The 18,130-nt window shown below is 65.5% G+C and overlaps 1 protein-coding gene across 7 annotated transcripts; it reads right to left on the bottom strand.

Moving 5' to 3' along the window:
• Nucleotides 1-1,135: 1,135 nt before the first annotated feature.
• Nucleotides 1,136-13,319, bottom strand: MKNK2 (MAPK interacting serine/threonine kinase 2). Of its 7 annotated transcripts, none has more exons than XM_036069970.2 (14): nt 13,152-13,318; nt 12,880-13,015; nt 9,564-9,651; nt 9,332-9,433; nt 9,149-9,246; nt 7,237-7,316; nt 6,845-6,918; nt 6,477-6,581; nt 6,299-6,354; nt 6,116-6,211; nt 5,547-5,741; nt 4,425-4,589; nt 3,615-3,658; nt 1,136-3,344 (listed from the first exon to the last, which is right to left on the bottom strand). In XM_036069970.2, exons 2-14 carry the CDS (start codon nt 12,928-12,930, stop codon nt 3,107-3,109), a joined length of 1,392 nt encoding a protein of 463 aa, XP_035925863.1. In that variant the 5' UTR covers nt 12,931-13,015; nt 13,152-13,318; the 3' UTR covers nt 1,136-3,106. The 7 variants fall into 7 exon arrangements, with proteins under 7 accessions (XP_035925863.1, XP_077914096.1, XP_077914079.1 ...); XM_078057970.1 differs by lacking the exon at nt 13,152-13,318 and adding an exon at nt 11,211-11,248 and having other exon boundaries at nt 12,880-13,016; XM_078057961.1 differs by having other exon boundaries at nt 3,165-3,344; nt 3,615-3,749; nt 13,152-13,319.
• Nucleotides 13,320-18,130: the final 4,811 nt, after the last annotated feature.

Below are 18,130 nucleotides of genomic sequence, written 5' to 3'. Positions count from 1 at the left end.
GGGTCACCCGCTGACACAGCCAGCCGTTGGTCCTCTCTCTGGCCTCCTGGCCACCACCCTGCCCTGGCCTGTCACCCCTCACCGGGCTGGCTGCAAGGTGACAAGAGCTCACCAGGCCCTTTGGGCTGCGTCCACACTCCGCACGGTGACAAGATGGTCCTCCCAGAAATGACATCCAGTCGGGTCTGTGCCCTGCTCCAGTCCTGTCTGTGGGTGTCCATCCATCCACGCAGGGACGACGCACAGGGACAACGGAAACAGCGCTCACGGCAGCACAACTCACAACGGCCAGAAACGGGGGAGCAAGCTCAGTGTCCGTGGACGGATGAGCACACACACACGTGTCCCCCATGCACGGGAGCGTCCCTCGGCCGCGAGCAGGAGCGAGGCGCAGCGCCTGGGGGACGGACCCGGAGCCCACGATGCTCTGCCCCAGGGACAGACCCCGAGCCCACACAGACGCCCCGGAAGCCCGCGCTGAATGTGGGTCACTGGGCAGCTCAGGCGCCAGGCCACCTGCTCACACCTCACCTGGCCTCTCTCGGATCCCCGCTGGTCCACTGACGACTGAGGACGCTGAAGCACACAGCAGCCAGGCCGACACCTCAACCCCCTCCCCCACCCCATTGGCTCCTGCCTCCAGGAAGCCCTCCCTGATCAGCTCCCTCCCCGCCAGGATGGGAAGTCCGCCCTGGGCTATCTGGCCCAGAGGCCTGCAAAGCGAGGACTCAATGATGGCTGAGGGCCAGCCACGGGGGAGGTGTGAATTACTAGGTTTCGTCGGGTTGCAGTGTTCGAAGTCGGCAGCAGGACCACCAGAAGCTGCTCCCTTCCTCCTCCCTGAGCTTGGATCTGGGGCGCCCCGAGCCTGGCCTTGGCTGCGGGGAGATGATGGCCCAGCGTCCCAGGTCGGGCCAGCCCCGTTGCCCCGCCTTCCCTCTTGGGTTCCGCGGATTTGCCGAGCTGCCCCGCTGCCCCGCATGTCGTGAGGACGAGCCCACCGGGGAGCCCAGGCCCCCTGAGCAGCAAGCCAAGCCCGCCGCGCCTGTCCACGCTCTGGGCTCACGGCGTCACTGGGGACGAAAAATGGTTTGGGGCCACTTGTTACAAAACAGAAAACCAGGACCAGGACACACAAGTTTTTATGACTTTTATTAAATCCTTACAAAACAATACAAAATTCCGGCATTGACAGTTGGTGTAAGGAAAATGAGCTGTATCGATTCACCTGGTGCGGTGGAGTTAAAGTGCTTGGGTGTTTTCCCCCCACTTTTAAAAAACTTGAGTTTTTTTTTTGTCTTTTTTACACATCTTAACATTGAGACGTGGCCGTTCCCCTCCCGCAGGGCCGGGTGGCCTGGGAGCCAGGCGCTCATTCACAGTAACGGTTCCGACAGTCTCTCCAGCTCCCACGGCCCACGTGACATGTGGCGGGCGGAGGAAGTGGCTGTCCCACCTTTGGGAAAAAAAAAAAGCTCCTCACAGCTCCGCGTTCCAGAGTAAAACGGCCAAGGCGCCTGGGGCGGGCGGGGGTCCGTTTGTTTCTTTTTTACAAAAAGGCGGAATCCCCAGTTGCAACACGTAGGATCACTGGTGGGCACGAAGTGGGGGTGGGGGCGGCCTCCCCACCCCCCCGGGGTCTTTGGAAAGGCCAGTCCACAGATCCAGGCGGGCGGGGGGACCGGAGGGGGTGTCAGTCCCCACCAGCCACCAGAGACTGCCACAGAAACAGCATCTGGGCCCCCCCACCCGCGAGGCCCCCCAACATTCAAGTATTCAAGAACAGGGAAGGGAAGTCAACTGATGTCTTTAAAAAATTAACAAAACAGGACGAACAACTAGAAGCCAGAGGGCTTTCCAGGCCCTGGCCTGCCATGGAGACCTGGCCAGACCCCACGCTGCCTAGCCAGGGGAGGGGGGGGCGGGGGGCCGCAGGGACCCTCCCCGGCCAGCAGGAGCGCGTGTGCGTGGAGAAGGGGGCCCTGTATTGCATAGTGTTTCCCACCCGAGGACGAGGAGGGGCGTCGGTCTCCCCAAGCCTGGCAGGCCCCTCGACATGTGACCCCAGCGCCAAGGTGGGCAGAGGCGGGCATGGCGATTCCTGGGTGCCCGGAAGGAGGCCGTGGCAGCGGCGGCCGTTTTCCTGAAGGTGGGCAGAGTCGAGACGCTGCCCTTGGGGGGTGGGGGGCTTCAGCAGGACCCCTGGGTGGGCCCTGGCTCTGAGGAGGAAGGGAGCTGACAGAGCTTCCACACCAGACCCCAGGGGTGACAAGGGGCGGGACGTGGCCGTGGTCAGACTGAGCCCTGAGACGGGGCACTCGGGTGCCCGGGGTGGGGGTCTTTGGGACCCCCACGTTGGCTGACGGGCGCCTATCCAGCCCCTCCCACTTCCTCTGGCACCGCCCTCCTGGGTGGGCAGGGTAGGGGGCAGTGGGTGCACCCTCCCACCCCGGGTCAGCTGCAGCTTAAGGTCAAGGTTTGAGAGAGCCCCGATTGTCAGTCAGAGGGGGGAGTCCAGCTGCCTGCACCCAGGACCCCTCCTGCCGCGAGGGAGACCTGAGAAGCCCCCGCCCCACCCGGCCACCAGGGTGTCTCCCGGGTGGGGGATGAAGGAGCTGCTGTGTCACTGAGGGGAGGTGTGGGGTTGGCCCGTCCCTGAAATACTGTGAGGCTGGGGAGGGGGTGCGTCCCTGTGCCCCCAGCTCTGGAAGACGACAAACGCCTCCTCTCCTGAGTCACATAGGGCGGGGCGGGGCAGGTGGGGGACCTTCACAGTACAGGTGAGCATCTGGGGCTGGGGAGGCAGGGACCGGGCAAGCCCAGCGACACACGTCCCCCACTCTCCTCCCCAGGCGTCTGCTTTGCTTTTAACACCTTTAAAGGGGAACAAAAATGGGGGTAGGGCAGAAAAAAGGAGAAAAAACCCAACAGCAAAAACCTCATATAAAAAGAGCCCCCCCCCCACTGAGCTTAGCGCCTCGGAGTCCAGCCAGGGGAGGGCAGCCTGCTGGTCACCGGCTGGCAACAGCTTAAAAAAAATCTTTAGATTTGATGGGGGGGGTGGGGGGAGGGGAAGGAGTGACCTATGTACAGAGGGAGCGAGGGGTCACGCGTGGTCTCCCACCAGGACCACGGGGGCGGCAGACAGGCTGGCTCGCTGCCGCCTCTGGGCCAGCTTGCTCTGAGAGGGCGGGGACAGCTGCAGGCAGCGGGAGGTAGCTCGGATGACCACGGGCGCGCCCTGCTCTGCCTCCCCGGCTGCGTCCTCCTCCCGCTGAGCCAGCTGCCGGTTCATGGCGATAGCCTCAGCCGCAAACGACGTGAGCTCTTTGGCACAGCTGTTCCTGGGGAGGGGCAGGCACGGAGGAGGTGATCACGATCCCTTCGGGACCCCCGGGGGCGTGCAGTACCCTGCGGGACGGGCCGCAGGCCCCAGGACCCCCCCCCCACCGGGGGCCCAGCCCATCACCATCACTGGTACAGGAAAACCAAGCACTTAGGTGGCCCCCCAACCCAACAATTTAAGGAAGGTTTCTGGTCTTCTTTAAACACCTAACGTTAACCACCCCCCCGGGGTCCCTGCTCTGGGCCCCACGCCCCCACGTGGGCCTCACCTCTGCAGGACCATGGGTGTGGGCAGAGTGTTCTCCGGAGCACACTGTAAAGCGACAGGAGGGCGGGGCTGAACCGCAGAGCCCCGCTGCCCTCCCAGTGCCCAGATGGCTGTGACCGGGGGTCAAGGGGTGTACCTGCTAGAACGGAGTCAGGCCAGGGGGAGCAGGATGTGGCAGAAGCCCAGCAGTGGTCCGTTACACCTGCTCCCCGCCCCCTCCCTTGTCTACTCATGGGTCTCCTGACGTTCCCGAAGGACACAGGTGCCCCTCCACCAGCTCGCCCTGAGATCAGGGCCCGTCTTTGCTCCCTAGGGAGGCCCAGTGCCAACTTCTATTTTTGGTTAAGACCCTTGCCCTTGTGGCCTCCTTGCCCTGGGCTGGCAGCCTGGCTCGGGTGACTGCTGGCCAGAGAAATGGCAGGCTCTTCCCAGATGGGTGGGGACAGAGAGCTGGGCTGGGGTTGGCGGGCTCTGCGGGGGGTCTGTGGCCTGCCCAACACCTGGACGACCCCGGCTGGTTGCTCTGTGCAGGTGTGCCAGGCAGAAAGAGGCCCCAGCGCCTCGGGGCACAAAGCCACGCAAGTCACTGAGCAGCAGCGCCTGCACTCCCAACCCCGAGCTGGTAGCAGCGGGTGGATTTTCCTGCCACGCCCGTGCCCCCCCAGACGGCCGAGACTGAGCCCCAGACCCACGCGGCAGCGGGGGCGCTGCTGCTGGCCTTCCCAAGGACTCTCGGACACCCGCGCCAAGTCACCCCTAGCCCCTCGGAGGCTGTGTGGAGGCAGGAGGCCCTAGCGGGGCTCACACTCACCCCCTGCACCCAAGGGTGCTGCAGAACTTGGGCGGCGCTCAGCCTCTGCTTGGCGTCGCGGACAAGGAGCTTTGAGATGAGGTCTTTGGCAGCGAAGGAGATGTGGGCCCAGTCCTTCTCGGGAAACTCGTACTTGCCCTCCTGGATGCTCTCAAACAGCATGTTCTGCGGGGCAGACGGGTAAGGGGGTGAAAGGTCCGCTGCAGGCGACTGAGCCCCCCCACAGACACGTGCCAGCCGGACCCAGAGTCGGGCACGCCAGCTTAGTAACGAGCTCTGCCAGGGGCCCGGGACCCAACCACGCGGCCTAACCCATGACCTGGACACGCAGCCCCCTCACCCCCCCCCGACAGCAGACCGGACTGGGGGCTGCAGAGGGCCCTGAGATCAGCTGGCAGGACGGCGGGGGGGTGCGCTCTGGGGGCCAAATGCCTGGGAACGATGCAGGCTGCGACGGAGAGCGGCCTCAGCCAAGCGCTCAGGGGACTCTGCCTGGGACGGGCTGACGGGCAGCCGGGCTCCCGTGGGGCAGAGGCCACGAGGCTGGAGCCCCCTCTCCTCACGGCAGCTCCCTGACTCCCAACTGCCTTCGCTCAGGCCGCGGAGCCAAGAAGCCTGCGAACCCCAGGAGGGCGGGCCCGCACTCTGCTGTGGGCACGCGGGGTGTCGGAGACCACGATCAAGGCAGTGGCGGGATGCAGGGGTGGAGGGCCCCATGGGGGGCAGGGGATGGGGGAAACTATGGAGTGCAGGGGGTGGCTGGGGGTCCCGGTGGGGTGTGGGGGTCCCCGCAGGGTGCAGGGGGTGCACGGGGCACAGGGGGTACGGGGTGGGTGGGGGTCCCTGAGGGGTGCAGGGGGCACATGGGCACAGGGGTGGTGGGGGTCCCTGAGGGGTGCAGGGGGCACATGGGCACAGGGGTGGTGGGGGTCCCTGAGGGGTGCAGGGGGCACATGGGCACAGGGGTGGTGGGGGTCCCTGAGGGGTGCAGGGGGCACATGGGCACAGGGGTGGTGGGGGTCCCCACGGCGTTCAGGGGGCGCAGGGGGCGCCTGGCGGTGGGTGGGGGTCCCGCGGGGCGCAGGGGGCGCAGGGGGGCGCGGGGCCGGCGCACACGCGCACCTGGCAGGCCGGGCAGGCCTCGCCGCGGTCCCAGCCGCAGTCGCTGCCGCAGTGGCCCACGAAGGGCGGGTAGCCACTGAGCAGGATGTAGAGAATGACGCCCAGGCTCCAGAGGTCGCAGCGCTTGTCGTAGATGCTAGCTTCCTCGCTGAAGGCCTCCACCACCTCGGGGGCCATGTACTCCGCCGAGCCGCACTGCGGGCGGGGACCGGGCGTCAGGAGCCCGCCGAGGGGGAAGGGCAGCGCCGCCAGGCCGGGACTTCCCGGCGTCACGTGAGGGCCCGAAGGCAGGGTCACCGGGGCCTCTGCGCCCAACGCCCCGCCAGGCCAGGCCAATCAGAGGCGGGCCAGGGGCCCAGCCCCGCCCCTCCACCCAATCAACAGGTGGCAGGTGCCCACCCCGCCCAGCCACCCAATCAGCGGCCAGGAGCCGGCCCCGCCCCCTCCGCGGGGCCAATCAGCGGCTGTTGCTAAGCGAAAAGCCCCAGCTCCGCGGCGGCGGCACCTCGAGGTTACGCAACCGCAGCCCGGGAGCGCGTCGGGGCGTGCCCGCTGCCCGCGCGCCTCACCGGGGTGAGCAGCTCCGGAGTGGAGATGGGGGAGCAGTCCCCGTTGAGTTTGATGCCGCTGCCCAGGTCGAAGTCGCAGATCTTCACGGGGGAGACCTGGGAGGGGTGCGAAGAGGCGGTGAGGCGGGGGTCCAGGCCAACCCCGCGCCGGCCGCTCGGAAGGCCGCTCCCGGGCGCCCTCACCTGGTTGGGGTGCTCGCAGAGGATGTTCTCCGGCTTTAGGTCCCTGTGGGCGATGCCTGCGGTGAGAACCAGGGGGAGAGTCACTGGGGGGAGTGGGGGCATTGTCTGGGAGTCCGGGGCAGGTGGAGCGGGCGCAAGGCTGGACACCCCCGGGGGCCACGTGGGGCCCACCACCCACCTTTGTTGTGCAGGAAGTCCAGGGCACTGGCCACGTCCTGCACGACCACGCTGGCCTCCAGCTCGTTAAAGTGCCGCCGCTTGTGGATGTGGCTCAGGATGGAGCCTGGGGCCAGGCGGTGGAGGGAGAACGTGTACAGGTCACCCGTGTGTCTCCAGGCCACCGCCCAGTAGTACCCACTTCCACCCCACAGGCACGTGCCCACTCTGGCCTCCTTGGGCTCAAAGCCTGGACAGGAAGTTCAGACCCCACAATCCACCCCCCCCATGCACAGGAGGGGCAGCTCTGAAAAGTCCCTCCTGGTGGCCCGGCCCACAGCCCATTAACCATTAAGACGCAGCTGGAGGCGTCTCCCAGGCCCCACGTACCGCCCCGCATCTTCTCAAACACCAGGTAGAAGCGATCCTCCTCCTCAAAGAACTCTATCAGTTCTAGAACATTCCTGGGGCATGGGGGGTTGGAGAGGCAGGAGAGGAGGGAGGCTCCTGAGGACCCTGTGCACCCACCGCCCAGCCCAGCTGGGGCCCACCCTTTCCGCCCCCACCTGCCCACAGAAGGCTAGCATGGGGGCCCCGGCCTGCCTCCACCCTGCCTGCTGGGGACTGCGTGCGTGACGCTGGGTGCACCGCAGGAGACCCCGCACAGAGACACACACTGGGTGCTCCCGAAATGCTTGCGGGGGCTGATGAGCTGTTCGGGCCCATTCACCCACAGAGAGATGGCTCAGGGCCCAGTTCTGGGGCAAGGTGGGTCACATTACCTGTGGCCCTGGCACTGATACAGCATCTCCACCTCCCGGAAAACCCGACTCCGAATGTGGCCCGGCTGCTTCTCGATGATCTAGACGGGGGTGGGGCAGGAGACGGAGCAGCTGGGTCAGCCAGACCCTCCAAAGCCCAAGGGGCCCCTACCAGAAATTTGCCCTGTGCCATGCCTCAGACCCCATTAGAGCTTAGATCTGAAGTTCTAAGAAGCTGAGCTCTCCTCCTGGGGCCCAGAATTCGCCAGAAGTCAGAACTATGGCGTCAGCACAAGTTTGGGGAGGGGAGGTGCAACATGTCTCCAAAGTGGCACCAGGGGAGAGACAGGCTGGACAAGAAAGCCAGAAAGAGAAAAGAGAGAGCTGGGCCTTCTCCACTCCCGACCCCACAGGCCTCGGGCATGTCTGTGGTCTGGGACTCCTACAAAACGCCCCTTCAGGGGTGTCAGGGTCCCTGGGACTGGGCAGCCTCCCCTCCCTGACCAGGAGACTGGTGGCCACTGCGCGGGTTCCCACACCACCCAGGGGACTGGAGGGGCCTTGGGGTGCCTGGCTGCCAGACACACCGCCCCCGCCTGCCTCAGTGCCAAGTCCCACCTCTCCAGTTTCATGACCGTCCGGGCAGCTGCCTGGGGACCCTCAGCCCATCCAGATGGGCCTCCTGGGACTCAGCCTCAGGAAGCCAGCTTCTGCTTCCAATCCCCGCGGGCACCCAGGAGCTCTGAGGACCGGAGGGTCCCCCAGCCACCTTCGCTCCCAGAAGTGGGGGCAGAAGGTACGTGCTGGCTCTCCGGGCACCCTGGGCGCCCCCACAGGGGACCCCTCCGCAGGTTGGATCTTCGGCCCCCTCTCACTGGGCCGGTGAGGCAGGCTAGTCACCCCCTGGCCCGGGGTTCCCTGTCCAGTGCATCGGCCTGGAGGGGGATGCGGTGTGTTCCCCCAGCTAGTTCCTGCCGCAGGCAGGCATGACGTCCACTTGCTGCCGGGGCCCAGCCTATGCACTGTGCCACCTGTCTGGGGACAAACACCTGTGCCACAGAGGCAGGACAACCAGACTTCCGGGCCTCCTGACACAATGCCAGCAGCCACGCTCTGCTGGAGGAGCTCTGGGCAATCTGGCTAGGACCCCTACTTCATGGAGAAAAATGTGGTCCCTCAGGAGAGGGACGGCTTTACGGGCGGTCACACAACAGTGTGAGGAAGCCAGGCTGCCCAGCGGGGTCCCAGTGCAGAAAATGCTGGAGGCTAGGCATCCAATTCCCTTGCACCATCGCCCCGCCCCGCTCACCAGGGAGCACCTGGTCCTCGTTCCTGGGCGGCCAGCCTCCTGGGACACCATCCCACCCAGATGCAGCATCGCCAGGGAGGACTGGAAGATTTCCCAGAACACAGGGTCACACTGCCTGGCCAAGACACACAGGTTTCCCAGACCACTTGGCCACACCGTGGGTCAGGGGCTACACAGGAACACTCAAAGAGGTTCTTCCAAGCCTGCCCTAATCTCCCCAAATGCCAAGCCTCCTCGGGCCCCAAGTAAAGCGTGACCTTTCCATCCTTGTGACCAACATGGAGAACCACTTTCCACTCCTGAGGAATGGCACGAGGTGAACCAGCAGACAAGAGCCAACTCTGACCGAAGCCCCCAGCCGCACTGGTCCTCAGCCACCTGCGTAGGGAGCTGCCCCTTGTGGTCACTTCCTGCCCAGCCTTGGGGGCTCAGACCAGTCTGACCCAGATTCCCAGGGGTGGCCTGAGTCACTGGCCCTGGGGCCATTTTTAGACACTAGTTTTCCCCAGCTGCTGGTCCAGGGGCTCAGATGCCAACTCCCCTCCTCCCGCCACCCTCAGCCGGGGCCGGATCCCAGGCGCTGCGGGGAGAGGTAAGGAGGGCCGTCCGGGCGCTGGCATTCACCTTGACAGCGTACTCCTGGTTAGTGATGAGGTTGACACAGGTCTGCACGCGGGCATGGGCGCCCTCCCCGAGCACATCCTCCTGGAGCTGGTAGACGTCTATGGAGCAAGGGCGGCGGTTGAGAGCTGCCCCAGGCCAGCCCCCATCTCCCTCCCTCCCCCGCCCCTGCTGGTGCCCACTCACCCTCAAACCTGCCCGAGAAGCTGTCGGTGGCCCGGCACCGTTTCTTCTTCTTGCCCCTCTTCTTGGCGTCCGGGATGTCGATGGGCTGACTCGTGGGCATATCTGTACTGGGAGACCTGGAGGTGAGGCCGACCCTGCCCAGCAGGCAGCCGGCCCCTGCGGCTCCCCGGCCACGGCCCTCACCCACCCTCACCCCCAGCCAGGGAAGTGCCCCTCCCGCTCAGGCCCTCACCAGGGCGGGCGGGGCGCTCCAGGCTGAAGTCAGTCTCCCCGTGATGGGTCTGGTCTAAGGAGAAGGCCAGCTCGAAAGGATTCTGCCCCTGTAGGGAAAGGAGAGGAGAGCGCTCTCAGGCCCCGCCCAGAGAGTGACCCAGCCCCCCGTGTCCACAAGTCAAGGGGAACAAAGCCTGGCTTTGCCTGACTGTGAGGAAATGGACCTTCCCCCCTCCCCCCCCAAGCCCAGGGCCCTTGGGGCGTCCAGGAAGGGGATGCGGTGCGGGGAGGGGCCGTGAGCAGGCAGAGGGCCCGGCATGAGTCACCGTGGTGCCAGGCCATGCCTCACACCTTGGTTGCTCACCCTGCAGAATGGGGACAACCTCCATAGCCCACCTGGACCTCTGGGCTGCCCGGGATCAAAGGCAGCAGGGCGGTCGGTGTGAGGGGATGAGTCACCGGCCTCCAGGTGGGGTTCCCAGCAGGGGTGGCCCTGCCTGCTTTCCCACGGCCTCCTGCGCAAGGCCCTTGCCGTTCTGGCCTCAGTTTCCCCTCTGTCAAATGGGGAGCCACTGCCCTCCTGCCCACATACTGCTCCCTGTGTGGCTGCACTGTTACCGGACCGTGTCACTCCCCCAGACTCTGGAGGCTCATGAGATGGGCCTGCAAGGCCCCCGGCGGGAAAGCGGAAACACCGGGCCGCCCTCCGCCTGGCCCTGCCCAGTCCCGTTTCACCCCCAGGACACAGCCCCTTCCAGGCCCCCGCGCCCAGCTAAGAAAGCAGCCCTGGGAGAGAGGGGCCCGCTGGAGGCAGCCCGCCAGCCCCCACGACTGGGGGAAGGGCGCCAGCCCCTGACTAGGGAAGGAAGGCGGCTGGGGGTTGGAGAAACCATTTCGTATGCCCCACAGGATTGCTGGAAGAACTTTCTGCAGAGCAGATGGTCCAGGGTGAGGACTGATGGCCCCCAGCGTGAGGTGTGAGGCCTTTGAGGCTGGGGCCCAGCCAGCTTCCCTCAGGAGTTAGCTCTAATTTCGCTCCCCGGACCCTAGTAGACTAGGTGGCCAGGGCCTCGGCGGGCTGTGGGCGGCCTGTGTGCACAGCGGTGCTGCTGATGCTGGGTGACCCGGGCCCAGTCACTGCCCCTCCCTGGGCCTCAGGACAACCGGGCTAGGCTCTGGCTGGAGGGTCATCCAGAGAAGGAAGTTCAGGAAAGCCCTAGAGAGACCCCGAGGGGCCCGCTGCCGAAGGAGCTGGGCCAGATTCCTACAGACAGGGGGCCCGGAAGCCAGGCCGGCAGCAGAGGGGAGGCAGGCAGAGGTCAGAGGGAGCGGCTGCAAACACGCACAGGCCCTCCCCGCCTCCTCACCCACCCTGCAGATAGTTGCTAGGAGGCCCAGGCCAGGCAGGGCAGCGGGGAGAAGGGAGTACTGCAGCCAGCCCGCTCAGGGCTCACCCCCAGCCCCTGGCCCTGCCTGAGGAGGGGTCCGGCCCCCGGGGGAGTCAGGGACACAGCCGTCTGATAAGACTCCTCCAGAGGCGCCAGGTTACTGCTTCCACCTGGCAGGAGGGGCTCCAGGGTAAACCACATAAAGGGCTGATGACGAGGGAGGGTAGACAAGAGGCTCACAGTCAGCAGCCAGCGATGTCACCTCCCAGCTACCTCACCTTGGTCTGGTGACCTCAGCCCCAGGCCTGACGGACATCTGTGGGTGACATGGGAGGAAGCTGCCCACGGCTCGTCCGACGGAGGAAGGGCGCGAGGACCCCAGGGGGCCTGCTGGGTCCCCTCACCACCCCCACACGCCTGTCCTGGCCTCCAACTCGGAGGCAGATAGGGTGGCTAAGCCACCCCCAGGGGAGAGCCAGCTCCCGTGTCCTCGCACCATGTGCAGGGGAGAACAGGGCAAACCCCTGCACTGGCCGCGCCTCCAATTTCCTCACTTACAAAGGGGAAAGTGTGTTGGGAGATGCCTGGCAGAAGCCTGTCCCCGCTGTGCGGCTGCTGGACGGTGGGGGGAGGGAGCTGGCCCCGGCCCCAGGGAGCAACCTCAGTGTGGTGCGAGGAGAGTCCCAGAGTGGCCCGGAGGGCCGTCTCAGAGGCGAGGCTCCCTGTCCAGTGTTCTTCCCACCCGCTCAGCACTCCCAGAGTCCCACCTGGGCGCAGCCTCTGGTCCCAAGCAATGTGGGCGGGCTGGGCCTGGGGCTGGCCTCAGGCCTCCAGTCAGCAGGCCTTGGCAGGAGGCAGCTGGAACCATCCAGAAAGTTCGAGTTTGCTTTGGCCGCCGTGCTGGCCCCTCACATTGACCCTGTCTCAGCTCCTGCCCGGCCCCAGGAGGGGACAGACCACTGCCAGTGACGTCTCAGGTCCACCCCCTTTAGCCCAGCCCCGGACACATGGACGTGCCAAGGGTGTCGCTGCCCTGGGGGTGGGGGGAAGCGCGGATGACAGGCATGCGGGCAGGGGTGGGGCACGCTGGCCCGAGATGCTGGCTGGACAGGCCTGGGAATTCTAACCCAAACAGTCTCAGCTTGCTCCTCCCACCCTGGTGCGCAGCATGTCTGTGTGTACACACACACACACACACACACACACGCACACGCAAGTCCTGCCTTCTCTACAGGGCAACAGGTCCCTACCCAAGGAGGCCCAGGGAAGCCATTACATAACGCGGCTGGCGGGGTGGGGCGGCCGTTGACATCACTGCGTCCCCTGAGCCAGCCCTGTGGGGCCCCAGCCCAGCACCTGCCCGCCGCCCCCCCCAGACGCGCTCATCTGAGACCAGGACTCGGCTGCAGCCATGGGGCCACCGCAGAAACTTCCCGCTCCCACAGGAAATAGCACTTGGGCCTGGAGTGTCTGGGAGGTGCAGGGCTGGGGGGCATCCAATCCACTCCCCCGTTCAGTAGACCACGTAGGAAGGCTTTGGGGCCCTGCAGCCCTACCTCGGATCCCTGGAGGAAAGACCCCACAGACCCACAGGCCCAGGGCGCTGAGGACTGGACTGCGGCCTGCTGAGCTCCCTGGCAGTGCACACCCAGCTGGGGTTTGCAGGGGACACACTGCCAGGTGCCCCCACAGGCTGCGGGCCCCAGGCCCCACTTGGGGTTCTTGGAGGAAAGACCCCAACAGTCCCCAAGGCGCTGGGGCCTGGACTGTGGCCCACTGACCTCCCCCCCACCCAGCGCACACCCGGTTGGGGCAGCCCCAGACCCAGGGTGGGGGGGGCAGGCACGAGCCCCGGGGGGGGGGGAATCCTGGGGGTGGGCTACGCGCCCCCCACCGGCCACTCGAGTGGTCCAGCCCCAGGCGACCCCAAACCCACCCGGCCCTCACCTTGAACGAACGGTGGAAGCCCTGAAGTTCGGCTGTTTTCTTCTGCACCATCTTCTGTCCGGGCCCCGCCAGCGGGGGAGGGGACGGCGGGCCCGGGGGGACGGCCCGTGGGCGGGGGGCGGCCGGGGAAGGGACCCTGCAGGCGGGAGCAGACAAAGGAGAGCGTGAGTGGCTGCGGCCAGCGCGCCGGGAGCCCGGGCCGGCGAGGCTCCGCGGGGCCCGATCCCCGAGACCGGGTCGGGGCCGGGCCAGGGTCGCCGGGCCGCACTCACCGGGGTCGGGCTCGGGCCGGGGCCGCAGTGCTGCCGCCGCCGCCGCCGCCCGAGACACGCAGCCCGGACCCCGCTGCGCGGACCGCGCGGGGAACAGCGCCGCCGCCGCCACCACCGCGGACTCCTCCGCCTGGGCCGCCGCCACCGCCGCCGAGAGGAGCCGGGCGCGCCGCCCCGCCGCCGCCTTTATAGGTCAGGCTTCGCCCCGCCCCGCACGCATGCCCCGCCCCCGCCTGCCCCGCCCACACGCGCACAGCGGGAGCGAGGCTGGAGGGCCCTTCGGGCCAAGTGCGGTTGCGCACTAGGGCCGTGAGGGGTGTCCACGCGCCTGCGCGGTGAGGCGCGCGGGGCTCCGGGAGAAGGACCTGGGGGGTTACTGACGGTTGCTGGAGGGGTGCGGGTGCTGGAGGGGCTGCCTGAGGCCCTGGGAGACCCGCGGGTCCGTGGAACCGAGCTGGAGCCGGGCCCTGCGCTCTGGCAATCCCCCCAGGGTGCCGGCCAGGGCCTGGAATACACTGACTCCTTTGGACGGCTTCCCTTCCCTAGAACATACATGGCTTCCTCTTGGCAGCGCCCCAATTCCAGAACTTGCTGTGGCTCTGTCTTGATTGATCCTACAACCTGCCAAGGCCCCTGGTGCACCTCCCAGATCCTGGCTCCGGCTGTCCTGCTGGTGTACCCCAACAGGCTTTGAGACCCAGCTGCCTCCTCCAGGGAGCTCCCCAAGAGTTTGCCCTGTAGTTGTCCGAGCAAGGGGACCACTGTATGGGATGGGGACTGAAATCTATGAAGGACCTTCGCTCAGCCCTGCAAAGGAATGTTTCAGGGAGAGCAGGGACCCGGGACCAAGAAAGAGCCCAAAGGGTGGGGGCAGCCAGAACAGGGGGTAAAATACCATCCTGTTTTTGTTGCCCGCCCACCCCCGCCCTGACCCAGGTTTGGGTAGAATCGGCCCTTCCTGAGCTGGACCAGCTCCCTGTCCCCAAAGCACTGTGGTGCAGAGTCCTGACTCCGTACCCTGGACACATGGAAGTACAAGTCTGTGGGGTGGACCGACCTCCCTCTCCTCCAGGCCTCAGCTTGTCCTACTAGAGACTTCCTGCCACCCAAACCTAGTTGTCCCCCAACCAGGCCCTGCTGACCTGAAGCTGATTTGTCCCCTTCTAGTGGGACAGCCTCTATGTGCTGCCTGCCAAGGCCACACCTGACTTCAGGCGGCACTCCCCCCATCCTCCTCCATCCCCTGCGTGTGCGTGTGTGTGTGTGTGTGTGTGTGTGTGTGTGTAGACATACACGTTGGCTCCAGGTGCCTGGGGTGGGGCTGTTAGACCTGCCTGCCCAGGAGAAGTCTCCTCGTCCTCCCTCCCTCCTCTCCCAGCTGTCCCCGCCCACCTCTGCCTCCAGGCCAGGGCCCTCCCTGTCACCTGCCGGGCTCAGGTGGGTACGGATGGGTCACTGCCCCTCCTCGGAAGCTCAGCTCCATGACAGCACAGATCTGTCCACTGCCCGCCCAGAGCCCACCCAGCACAGGGCCTGGCACGCAGGACGTGCCCCCTGAATACTGCTGAGAAGAATGGATGTGTTTGAGCGTGTGTGCACACGTGTGTGCGAGGGTGTGTGTGTGCGTACAGGGGTTGTGTAAGTGTGTTAGCTTCTCGCACACTGGGAGGCTTCAAACAACAGAAATTTATGCTCTCAGACTCTGGAGACCTGGAGTCTGAAATCAAGGTCTAGGCAGGCCACACCCTCTCTGAGGCTCCTGCGGAGGATCCTTCCTGCTTCTCCCAGCTGCCGCAGCTGGCTGGCAGTCCTGGAGTCCCTCCGCCCGCGGACGCCTCCCCCCGGCCCCTGCCCCCGCCTTCAGGTGGCTGTCTGCGCCTCTGGCATCACCCCTCCCGTACAACCTCATCTTAATGAATTCCACCTAACGAGGCCCTATTTCCAGATGCCACATTCACGGGTTCCAAGGGAACGCAATTCAACCCACAGCAGCAAAGCAGGTCTACACCCCAGGGTGGGTGTTTAGCCGTGTTCACTCTCGTGTGTGGACCTGTGGGGGCTGACATTCACACTGACCTCAGGGAACAGAATGAAGGCCACCCCCGGGCCATCTCCCCAAGTGCAGCCAAGCTCAGGTCCCAGGGGCTGATCCTGGAGCCCGGCTGGTGGGGGGCGGGGGGACGGATTTGTTCCCAGGTCTGGGCACGGGTCAGACAGCCGCCTCACCCTCACACAGCCCGAACAGCTGGTTCCTCTTTGGGCACCGTGTCGTAGGTGGGAAAACAGGGAGGCGGCCCCCCATCTGGGGTCTTTCCAGCAGCCCCCCCTCGGTACTAGTGACACACGGGCAGGTCACTCTCTGTGGGGGTCGCCCTGGGCACCGCGGGGCACTGAGCAGCATCCAGGGCCCCCACCTACTCGATGCAGAGCACCCCAGTCATGACAACCTCACCCAGTGTTCCCAGGGTGGGGGGCAGGCTCCCCCCTGGATGACACCCACTGCTTCTGTCCACCCAGTGAGCAAAGTCCTGTAATCCCCTGCCCTGTGTGTGAGAAGGTGGGGACCATGGGGGAGCTCACCCTTCTATGAGAGCTGGGGGGGCATGGTGCGCACAGGGTCCTTCCCCACAGGTGGGGGCCACGTGTGAGTGCACACAGGGACGGGCTTCTGTGCACAGCCCGAGGAGCTTGCACGCGTGTGTGTCCGTGGCTACGTAGAGGGGTGCTCACTTCGTCCACACACATCCCCTGAGTACGTCAGGTCAGAGACGCCCCCAGAGGTGCCTGAGCCCCCAGGTCTGAGCCCTGGGGCTGACCCCGGGACGGGTGCCTGTGGGCGCCTGAGTTATGATGGCCAGGGGAAGGCAACCAGGCCCACCCCAGTGTGGCCTGCACTGGCGGCGATGGGGGCTGCCAATGGGAATGGGCAAGTGGAGGGACCTCTGTGCCCAGCCTGCAGGCTCGCAGGCCTGAGCCCCAGCTGCAGACCCAGACAGCCAGTCTTCTTCCTCCAGGAAGGCCCTGTTTATAGGCCAAGCTCCCAGAGGCGCTGGGTGCCCAGGGTGGAGAGGGGACTGAGAGGTATCTGCCAGCCACCTTGCCCACCTGTCCATGGACCCCCAGGGGTCTCACCTACCTCTGACCTGCCCTGGGGCTTGGAAGGTAGTCTGCCAGCCAGGTGAGGCAGGAAGACTAGGGCCTGGCCCCTTCTCCTCACGCCTGTCCAGCTCCTGGTGACCGTCACTGGTGGGCAGGGCAGGTGGGGGGAATGTGCAGTTCCAGCCGAGGCAAAGGACATAGAGAGCTGGTCGGCAGGACAGGTAGGGCCCAGGACTCCCCAGAACCCCAGAGGAGACACGAGGCAGGTCCTGACTTCCCCCTTAGGGCCCCTGCTTCCCCCTGCCTCCTTTGAGCCAGGAGACAAGCTGGCTGTCATGGGTGGTGCCCCCTTTGACCACTCCCTCCTTGGCCTGGCTAAGTGGCCAGAGCCCTGGGATCTGGGGGGCTTGGGTGTGCAGCGTTCCCCTCCTGGGCAGTGTTTGGGGGAACCCAGGAAGCTCAGGGTCTGCCTCCACAACCCAGCAGATACTCCCAGATTTAGCCAATAAAACACAGAACACCAAATTACATTTGAATCTCAGGTAAACAAGGAATACCTTTCAGTGAATGCATAAGTATATCCCAAACAGTTACTCATTGTTTATCTGAAATTCAAATGTAACTGGGTGTCCTGTATTTTACCTGACAACCTTAGCAGGGGGTGATGGTAAAGACCTTTCTCCCCCAACATTTAAAACGAGGCACCGAGGGGCGCCTGGGTGGCTCAGTCGTTAAGCGTCTGCCTTCGGCTCAGGTCATGGTCCCAGGGAACTGGGATCGAGCCCCGCATCGGGCTCCCTGCTCAGTGGGAAGCCTGCTTCTCCCTCTCCCACTCCCCCTGCTTGTGTTCCCTCTCTCGCTGTGTCTCTCTCTGTCAGATAAATAAATAAAAAATCTTTAAAAAAAAAACAAAAACAAGGCACCTGTCTGGCGTGTGTGCGAGTGTGAGCAGATTTGGGTGTGTATGTGTGTCTGTGCACGTTCAGAGAAGCACTGAGCTCGGGTCTGTGTGGGGCAGAGCCTGTGCACGCGTGGGAGCGGAGTGGAGGTGTGTGCACACACGGGAGAGAGCAGTGGGGGCCCGTGCGTGGGGCTGGGGGCCATATGGACGGGGGTGTCTGCAGTGCCTTTGGGGAAAGGGCTGGGCCTCTCCCTCTTTTGCCCGAAGCCAGGCCCCTGACTCAGAGGGGGGCACAGGGCTGCCTTAAAGCCCCGAGCTGGTGTGGGAGGACCGGGTCCCAGCGCCGCTTCTGAGCAGGGTCGGGCTGTTGGGATCAGGATTGGCACTTGGAGCGAGGTGGCTGGGGGTACGGAGCACGAGTGGGGCTGGGGGTCCCAGGCTGGCGCCCCTCCCCGCATGTTCCCACACGTCTGGCCCTCCATGGACAGGAACCCCAAGCCCCAGGAGCTCCCCACAGAAGTGAGGGTCATGAGGGTCCACACGGCAGGAACATCTGATGCAAGTGGCTGTAAGTGTCCCTTCCTGCTGACTGACTCACAGCCCGCTCCATTCCGGTGGCTCAGCAGTCCTGGGGTTGGAGCCAGGGCCGCTGTCCTCCGTGCGGGTGGGGGGAGGGCAGGGAGAAGAGAAAGCCGGGGTGGGTGTGGCCCGGAGCTCGGGGCTGCCCCGCCTGCTTGGCTGTGGGTGCCTCAGCAGCCATGGGGCCCGCGCATGTCCTATCTCCCAGGGATCGGTCACTGCGAGTCCCAAAGGTGGGGGCGGGGTGGGGCTGGGGGCTGGCAGGGTGGGCCCAGCAGATGGCCAAGGGCCACCACTCTGCCCCAGTGACCGAGGATGGGGCCCTTGGCCTATCGTCTTGTCTCCTCCCTGCCCACTCGTCCAAGGCGGTGGACACGTAGGTGGCTCTTGGGAAAGCCAG

Source organism: Halichoerus grypus, chromosome 1 (assembly GCF_964656455.1).
Source record: "Halichoerus grypus chromosome 1, mHalGry1.hap1.1, whole genome shotgun sequence".
In the NCBI taxonomy this organism is placed as follows: domain Eukaryota; kingdom Metazoa; phylum Chordata; class Mammalia; order Carnivora; family Phocidae; genus Halichoerus; species Halichoerus grypus.
The sequence above is the reverse complement of the archived record's forward strand: the minus strand, read 5'-3'. Positions and strand labels throughout refer to the sequence as shown.